We start from the raw sequence: 9,845 nt of genomic DNA on the forward strand, positions 1-9,845 counted from the left end.
CTAGGAAAATAACTTAAATCAACTGGGATACCATAAAACATGTTTAGAAATTTTATAGATATCACTTTTGAATAATTGTTCATATATATATATTGATATAGTAAAATATTTACACTATACTTGAGATCTTTGATAATTCTTCTTAGTTGATTTGTAATTATTTACTTTGAATAATTAAAATAATTAAGTTTAATTCTGTAAATCACTAAACGAGCAAATTTCTACAACTGATTCATTCTACTTTCTTTTCGGTTATGTTCTCTATCTAAATTTTCACAATGAATTGTCGGATTCTTGTTATGTGTTTTTTTTTAAACCCTTTTTTAAGAGAGTCAATCTTTACTCTCCGTATCGTAAAACCGATAGATTAGCTTTTTAGTAAAGTATCTATGCGGAAAGGAAACAGTGTTGTTGGTTTTGATCTTGGCTGACTTTAATGGAGATTTAGCTAAACCGGCATCTTCTCTATATTGAAGATGGTCCGATAAATATCTCTTGATTGGTCATTTGAGCTCTCCCTGAGTTATCATTTGATGCAGTCAATTGAGCTGAAGTTGAAGTTCCTCCGTGGAGTGCAAATCAAAGATGACACAATATTGTGGTAGAAAGCTTTAATCAACGATGGTTTGAGGAAAGAAGCTTGCTGGTGGCAGAGATACAATTACAGATTTGCATCTTAAATTTTAAATACATGTTGTATTTTCATTCTAAGTCGACACATGTTTAACATAGGGGATGATTGGTAAGTGCTGTAGCTTTATATTTTTTGCTGTAGAATTTAATCTGTAGATTTATTTGTTGTAACTTTCCTTGCAGTAGATTTCTAAAGCACTAATTTTTTGCTCTGAGAATAAAGCTCTCTACGGCCATATTTTGATTTTGCAGAGATTTTTTTGCTGTGAGTTTTTTAAGGAAAGCAAAGCTCGATTAGTTGACATATATAGCTGTAGACTAAATTTTGGCTGTCCAGAGCATCTACACCCCCAACCAATCATCTCCATAGACACTTAAATTGTATGGCTTTATAAAACTCGGAAGTTGACAAAAAAGATTCATTCTACTTTATAGTTATCTTTTAGTTACAACTTCTATATCATTCTATTTAATTTTATAATCAGTTTGGTGTGAATAATATTTGAAGTCTAAAGCAATTTTTAAATAAGATTATTTATAATTATATTAAAATAATTTTAAATACAATCATATTAACCAAATATATCGATAAAATAATAATAATAAGTTTACATAAATATATACATTTACCTATAAATTAGAGATACAATTAAATTACATAAGAAAAAGATAAATTTAAATCACGGAAAAGTTAAAACCAATTGGTGGTAAATGTAGTGAACCAAATCTTTTATATATTACTCAAATTCAATACATATTTTCAATGTGGATATTTTCTCCAACACCTTCCTTCGAGATAATGATATAATCATTAATCTCGCAGAATCCATCATACCCCATCCGAGATAATGTTTTATTTTCTAGCTATCTCGAAGAAATTAAGCTTTTTTGGGCAATCAATTCATAGGATGATCGAACCATTTTTCGGACCGGATTAATGGGTTTGGGTGTTGGCACGCTGTGATATCATGACAATTTGTGTGGATTTCTAATTTAAAATCAATTGGCGGTAAATGAAATGGTCCAAATCCTTTATGTATTATTAAGTCATTTACGTATTTTCATGGGATCTTTTCTCTAACGAACTAGATCTCTGAGTCGAATGATTTTTCTAATGCACTATAGCCACGGCCTGACCACAATAGCAATAGTGACGTACCATGTAAAATCTGACAGAAGCACAAACGAACGATCACGTATATATCATATAAATTTGTCATATACAGTATTTTATACTACGCAGCTAGTACGCTAGGAGGACCGGTGACGCGTGGGGAGAGACATATTGTGACTTCTTGAAAATTACATTGCTGACATTCCTCAATTTCATATTGAAATTTTGTGACCGATTATGACATTCTTATATGGATAGACATTAATCGAAACCATATATGGGCATATATTTTTTCTCAAATAGATAAAAAAAGTTTGATGATCATATAGAAAACATGGATGTACAATATAATCTCAATTTCCAGCAACTTGTGAGACTAGCTAGCCTTTTCACCAATCGTATCATGCTAATATTTTCACTACTTGATGATGGAGTGCATATATCGCGTCCAGTCGAATATCCTGTCAAGAAAGAATGGATTTGGAAACACTATAAGAAAACTGGAAAATTAAGGTCATCATTTAAAAAATAAAAAGCTGATCACTTATACAAAAAAATCTTAGGCTCGTTGAATGTATACACAAATGTGTCTTAAATGAGATAATATCGGTTTATATATTCTAGAACATGATTTACTAGTGTTAGGTTTGTATATAATTTTGTATATTATATGTATATTTTTTTCTCAACAACCGTGTATATGTACATGCCTCAACCCAAATAAATCAAATATTTAACATAATATTTTGATCGATATGAGTACTGAAATGGTTAGTTTAATTTAACCATTGCTATTTTTTTCAGTTTACTTCATGTCTACATATATGAATATATTAGTTAAATGAATAATTACTCGAATACTAAAGTTTAAATTTTAATTTCTGATTCGCACGAGGTGATGGGTCATCTCTGTGCATGTCAGTTAGGCGGGTAAATACTCTAATAAGCAATAATTAATATTGGAGTCTTAATATAAAGTGAAATAGAATGTAAATGTAATAATTATGTGGTTTTTGTTATTTTAGAAAACTATTATGATAAATTGATCTATATTAAAACGGCACAAGGGGTGTTGGGAAAATTAATTAAGGAAAGATTGATTAGGAGAAGGGAAGTAGGGACAAATAGAACAGCTCTTATGTGGGGCGAATTAAACAGTGATTTTGTTTGTTTTTCTCCTTAACCTAAATACCCCACGTACCATCTTTATGATCTATACATGCATTAATGCATATGCATTCTTGCGTACACAAGCCATGTAACACGTTCTGTCTACATATTTGATTTTGTTTTTTTTTGCATATATATATCCATGTTGGCATATGCAAAATAAACTAAACAGTAGAATTTAAACTTCTCTTTTCTTTCATTTTTTCGTTTTGAAAATAATTATTACGAAAAAACTATTACGAATGTTGAAACTTTGTATATCTTGTTCCAAGCTAAAACTTTAAAATTTCTTGTTGCTATTTAATGCTTTTGGTGACGTTATCGAAAGTATGGTCAAGTTGTAGACAATATAAAAATAAATTTGAAATTTTTGTTTACATTTATGTTTTTCTAAAACTGATAGATTCGTTCGAACACAAACTATCACCAAGTTTAGAGCATGATTAATTCAGGGCTCTTATGATGAGATTCTTAGCGGAAGTTAAGAAACTCTTAACTTTTTACTAAAAAAACTAAGAACCGGTTCTTAAATCATGGTCTTAGACTTATATTTTAATCTACCAAAACTTAGGAACACGGAAACAAATATGATTCGATCGAACACGAACTATCAGATTTTATAAGTTATCGTTAAATAAAATTGATAGATTGCGTTCAATTGCAACAAATAATGCCATAGTCTATGAACTGTTCTATCCATGTTTTGCACAAAGTAATCCCAACGTTAGCATCATAGAAGATCTGAAAATCAATAATATCACTGCTCTCTCCCCAAGAAACATAAAAAATACTAAGGTTCTTCTTGATTGCGTACCCTCAATAGACCTACAAGGCTAGGTAGGTCTATGTAGCATAATACTACGATTTTAATAGGCCTATACGTACTAGTGTATATACACTTTTTAGGATCAACAGTGGACCCGTTCACTATCCACCTTCCCTAGTATATTAAATTGTAAAATAAAATATATTGGTTAATTTATTTTGAACCAGGGAATCAATAAGTAGTAACAAACTGTACATTAATTAGAGTACACATTGAGAGAGAAATAACTTGGATAGTTTTTTTTTGGCCGATGAGCATTGCCCATCAAATTTGGTTTACAAAAGAAAAAGGACACATCTGCATGTCTCTAATTACTGTATGATGAGAGAAAAAAGGTATGGTGAGTGAGAGAGAACACATCTGCATGTCTCTCCCAAGGGGAAAAAGAAGAGTCATTTCCTTCTTACCTTTTTGATTCTCATCTTTTCATTTTTCCACATTGTAAGCAAGCTGTAACCCTTTTATATTTTCCTTAAAAAATTCAAATTCTTTCGTTTTCATATTGTAAAAATATTCAACAAAATATGTTATATTGGAATCGAATTCAGATGGGAACATGAATTTTAATAAATCATTTAGAAATTGGTGTTACTGATCTTTTGATTAAAATATATATTTTAAATTTCATATTGTTAAAATAGTTTGAATATGTTATTTTAGGAAAACTGTTAAATTTTTAAATATAAAGATCCAAAATTCATGACTAGAAATGGAATTTCGGAGTGTTTTGATAAAACTCATACAATTTTCCTAGTTCAATCAAACTGATCTAAAACCTTAGAGCATCATTATCCCTATAACCCCATTTGGGTTTCTTAATGACTTATTTAATAATAAAAGTTAGTTAAGAAATTTAGTTAAGAAACATATAGATTTTATGTTCCATTGGAGGTTTCTTAATTAAGGTTTCTTAAAAAAAAATGAACTGTTTTGATTAAAATGTGTTTGCTCGTTTTGTATGGTAAGAAGGAGGAGAAGGAACTTGAAAATTGAGAGAGCTTCAAGTTATAAAGAAGAAAGAACATGAGAATGAGGAGAAAGAACAAAAGCTTATTTATACAAGTTTGTAACACATTACAAGATATTATTTTGCTCAAATCACACAATCACACATAAGACACAAAACAATAAGACACAAGTCCGCGACAGAAAACAACAAGACAACGTTTGCTTATAACAGAACAACAACAACAAGACCAAGCCATACGTTTTTAACTTAACAGAACAACAACAAGATAACTTAAATGAGCAACAACAAGAAGGAGAACTCCATTTCACAAATCAGTCAATTATAGATACATGAGCAGGCGAGACATCAAGCCATTAAACAAAAAGAGGTCGAACAAATCAGTCAATTATATTTATAAGCTACATTAATAAAAAAAACTCAGCTTGCAACTACTTTGAGTTCTTCTCATACAATCCACTATAAACCAACTTAGCAAATAGCAGTTAAGAAGCTAAAGAGAGTGACTTGACCGAATACATTTCATCTACTAATTCTCCTAAAAATATCAAGTAATCAAAGTGGAGAGCATGGTGGCTTACCCGCCCCTTGTGAAATCCACAGTTGGTCTGGTACAAGCAGGGTCTAAGCTTTGCTCTGTCATTTCCATAAATTGCTTTCTTAGCAGGAGGCGGCGCATCATTGCCTACAGATAAAAGAAGGTAAATTATATCTCCTACATTCAATGACTCCTTGGCTGTCCTTGGCTGCCACCTTCAAACAATCAGTACCATCAGCTTCCTAAAAAAAAACAGTTCTTGTCCTAACCAAGAGATGACTAGAAGAAGACTTACCCTTTCAATGACTCCTTGGCTGCCACCTCAAGCAATCATCACCGTCGCAACTCATAGGCATTTCTCTTCTAACCTGAATCACATTTACAAATCACTTATCTTGTAACCTTCACGGTTCGATTGAATTTACAAAATACAATCTCTTTAGCTGAAGAGACACGGACCTGTCTTAGATGAAAGAGTTTTTGTACGAGGTTTAGAGGTAGGTCGGGACGGCAACGAAGAATCCACCTCAGCGCCGTCGTTGAGCCATCCGTTGAGCCTTTGACTATGGAGTCTCCGCCCAAAGAGAGCTCCTTTCCTACGGCGGTGGCGTCAATGGTGGGAGAGAAGGGAGGTAGAGTTGATCAACCGATTGATCGCCATCGTCGTCGGACAAAACAAAGAGAGAAGAAGAAGAAGACTCGAGAAAGAGAAAAGAGAGAGAGAAAAAAAAATTAATTTGATGTTTGCCCACAGGCTGACACGTGTGCTCTCTTTTGAGCTAAGGATCGGTCTCAAAAAGTTCAGAATAAGGATCGATAACTGCATTTTAATTTAATTTTCATTTAATTAAATGCCTTAATTTGTTTAAAACCCCCTTTAAGAACCTGCAATAACGATGCTCTTACAAAACTATCTTTAAAAAAAAAAACTTATTACAAAAATCATATCACTCTGAACCTAAATATACCTCTATTTCTGGTTCCAATTTCACTTTAGGATTTTAAATCTTCTTATGATTGTAAACAGATGAATATTAACAATCTAACAACATTTTTGTTCTAGATCTTGATGATTATTTGGCTTCACTCGACGCAATTACACCTCAATTAATATCCAGATTTTATCATCGACGTTTATCATCAGCACCTCGAAATAGTTTAGAATGGTCATCGAGCAGAGTACAGTTGGTATACCATGGTCAAGTAAATTGCATTTCAGCAAATTTAGAGTGGAAGATGAAAACAAAAAAATGGAGTCGGACTATAGCTTTCGTTTAGTTTAATTAAATGGAGTTTAAGCAATTTTATCTACTCAATAACGAGGATTCGTTTCTCTATCCCTCTCTCTCTCTATCAACCTTTCTATATAAAACGCAATAAAGAAGAAAACAAATACCATAAGTGGTATAGTCTATAGGCCGATTCATTTCACTATCTCTCCTTTCTTTTCCTCTTCTCTTTATCAATTTCAATCTCCGACTCACGTAAAGAGTTGTGAGATCTCGACTTCTCAATTATGATGGCAAGAAGAAACTAAATAGAAACAACCAAAGTTTGAGCCAACAGTGTCTTGTCTTCTGTTGAATAACAGGAGAAAAAATGTCTTGCAATAATGGAATGTCTTTTTTCCCTTCAAATTTCATGATCCAAACCTCTTACGAAGACGATCATCCTCATCAAGCTCCATCTCTTGCACCTCTCCTTCCTTCTTGCTCTATACCTCAGGATCTACATGGTATATGCATACATACACACACTTACTCATGGTCTCCTCTTTATTCTAAAAACTCTGTTTTCTTGCTCTGTTTTTAGGGTTTGCTTCGTTTCTAGGTAAGAGATCTCCAATAGAAGTGGGGAACAATATGAACGGAGAAGAGGATTATTCAGATGATGGGTCTCACATGGGAGAGAAGAAGAGGAGACTGAACATGGAGCAAGTGAAGACGTTGGAGAAGACTTTCGAGCTTGGAAACAAACTTGAACCAGAGATGAAAATGCAGTTGGCTCGTGCCTTGGGTTTACAGCCAAGACAGATCGCGATTTGGTTTCAGAACAGAAGAGCTCGCTGGAAAACAAAGCAGCTCGAGAAAGATTATGATACGCTTAAACAGCAATTCGATGCCCTTAAAGCTGATAATGAGCTTCTTCAAACTCATAATCAGAAACTCCAAGCTGAGGTAATTAATCTCACAGCTTTACTTTTAAAAATTGAAAATTTTAATTAAATACAGTTTGTTTTATTAAAAAGTATTGGAATATGTTATATTTCCTATTTGGATACAGACGGTTTATAGACTTGGAATTTTTGGTTAATAATCTCTTATATCGCGTTCACTAGGGTAATTTAAAAAAAAAAATTAAAGGTAAAAATCTAAGTTTATTTAAAAATAATATTTTGATAATAATTATTGGATCGGAAGTTGCATTCAAGTAGGGTTAGTAAACTCGACATGATTCATGACTTTTAAACATCATTATCTTCTTTTCCTCCCTCTTGTATGAAACTAGAGATCTGAAAATAATAGCTTTGTTATGCTTATCACATTATACAGTACTCTCTTTTTCTAAATTCGAATCTAATAGGTTTCATAAATGTGTTTTAAAACTTCAGATAATGGGATTAAAAAACAAAGAACAAATAGAATCAATAAATTTGAACAAAGAGACAGAAGGATCTTGCAGTAACAGAAGCGATAACAGTTCCGATAATCTCAGACTTGATATCTCGACCGCGCTGCCATCAGTAGACAGCACAATAACCGGCGGCCACCCACCAGCACCGCAGACAGTCGGTCGACACTTCTTCCCACCGTCACCAGCAGCCGCAACGACCACCACAACGACGATGCAGTTCTTCCAAAACTCGTCGTCAGGACAAAGCATGGTTAAAGAAGAAAACAGTATCAGTAACATGTTGTGTGCAATGGATGACCACTCTGGTTTCTGGCCATGGCTTGATCAGCAACAGTACAATTGAAACTGAACGACCTGTTTTTCTTTTTCTTTTTTTAAATAATATATACATTTTTGTTTTTGTATTGAATTTTGTTCAAAAGAACCCATGCATGTTTCAAAAAAAAATTGGAATCTGTCATCAGCTCACTTTGAAATCTACAACCAAACACCACCGAGATTTTTGTGCTTTTTCAGCAATGGTATGTAAAATAATGGGTAAAAGTCATCTAATTATATACATATATATCATTATGGCAATAACATTTGTCTATGAGAATTTAGTATGGAGAAAATAATATAATATTTAAATCGTTTAGTCGTGGGTACTGGCACCATGTGGTCGTAGTCGTCATATTCAGAAGTGGGAAGAAATAAATGGAATAGACAATGAAAATGACGTTTTCCATGTAGCAAATTATTATTTTTGTTTAAACCCATGAAAGTTCTGCATATGTCATGATTTGGTCGACCGGGTTTAAAAGAAAAGAAATGATGGGACAAAATCTAAAGGAGTTAATGTTTTAATCACGAGACCTTACAAAAGACGTACGATATTTTCGTCTGAGGATGCAGAAGAACAGACCATCAATTTCATAACCCTTGCCTTTCTTACCTTCTTGATATCATTATTAATTTCATTCAGCTTGTGCCTCTTTCTTCTTAGAAATAAATAAAATGTTAGCAGATAAAACATGTATTTTTAAGCACGCGCAAAACTATTACCCCGTAGTTTTGTAAAATTGTAACTCTACCTTAAAAGAATTATAAATGGGACTTGTGCACTATTTAGCCAATTCTTAGAAGTATTATTCTATATAAACTAACTTCAAGAATTGGCTAACTAATGCATAAACCCATTATAATTCGTTTTCATCAATCCAATTTCATTAAAAAAAAACATATCCTCAACCATATAAACCTTCACCGGCAACTTTGCGGAATGGTGAAATCATATTTAAACACGATTCCACAAGTTTTTTGCCAATCAACAAAAATTATGAAATGGAAAAATATAAAAACATAAGTCTCTGTTTTTGTTGACAAAAAATGCAAAAAAAAATTATTAAGTGGAAAATTAAGTTTTAGTAAACTATTTATAATTAATATTTTATATTATTTAATTATATGATAATATTATTTATATTTTAAATAAATAGCAATAATTTTTAATGATAGATAGTTATATTATAAGTAAAATTATACTACAATTTATTTTATATTATTATAAATGTCAATTTATTATTAAATCATATTGGAAAATAGGTTAAATATTTATAATAAGAAATAAAATATTTTTTAATAAATTTTATTTATTTTCACATTTTGTAGTGATTAGTTTAATTATTAATATTGTTTTTCTTACAATAAATAAAATATTATAAAATATATTTTAATCAATCTTTTTTATTGTATTCCGCCATCCTACAAAATTTATTCAATCGTGTAAGAAGCTTATTTTCCTGTTTTCATTCGACAGATTTTGATTTTTTTCCATAGTATTTTTTAAAATTTTTTACGATTCTATGATCAACCGATATTAAACTCAATCTTTTTTTTTGAGCAACTCGCAACTCATCTATATAGTTATTTATGATAATACTTGATTTTAAGTAGAAGTTTTTTTTTGATATTTTTATGTTAT

At 31.6% G+C, this 9,845-nt stretch overlaps 1 protein-coding gene across 1 annotated transcript; it reads left to right on the forward strand.

The window, feature by feature from the left end:
* Positions 1-6,739: 6,739 nt before the first annotated feature.
* LOC106298388 (homeobox-leucine zipper protein ATHB-13) lies at positions 6,740-8,447 on the forward strand. The gene is made up of 3 exons (XM_013734499.1): positions 6,740-6,983; positions 7,061-7,425; positions 7,860-8,447. Exons 1-3 carry the CDS (start codon positions 6,848-6,850, stop codon positions 8,223-8,225), a joined length of 867 nt encoding a protein of 288 aa, XP_013589953.1. The 5' UTR covers positions 6,740-6,847; the 3' UTR covers positions 8,226-8,447.
* Positions 8,448-9,845: the final 1,398 nt, after the last annotated feature.

The sequence above is a fragment of the Brassica oleracea genome, chromosome C6, assembly GCF_000695525.1.
Source record: "Brassica oleracea var. oleracea cultivar TO1000 chromosome C6, BOL, whole genome shotgun sequence".
Lineage (NCBI taxonomy): Eukaryota > Viridiplantae > Streptophyta > Magnoliopsida > Brassicales > Brassicaceae > Brassica > Brassica oleracea.

Bases quoted from the DNA above. Each gene is read 5' to 3' on its own strand.
- LOC106298388 (XM_013734499.1), top strand. From the start codon at position 6,848: ATGTCTTGCAATAATGGAATGTCTTTTTTCCCTTCAAATTTCATGATC. The intron at 6,984-7,060 runs GTATATGCATAC...CTCTGTTTTTAG, and splicing joins TATACCTCAGGATCTACATG to GGTTTGCTTCGTTTCTAGGT. The intron at 7,426-7,859 runs GTAATTAATCTC...TTAAAACTTCAG, and splicing joins ATCAGAAACTCCAAGCTGAG to ATAATGGGATTAAAAAACAA.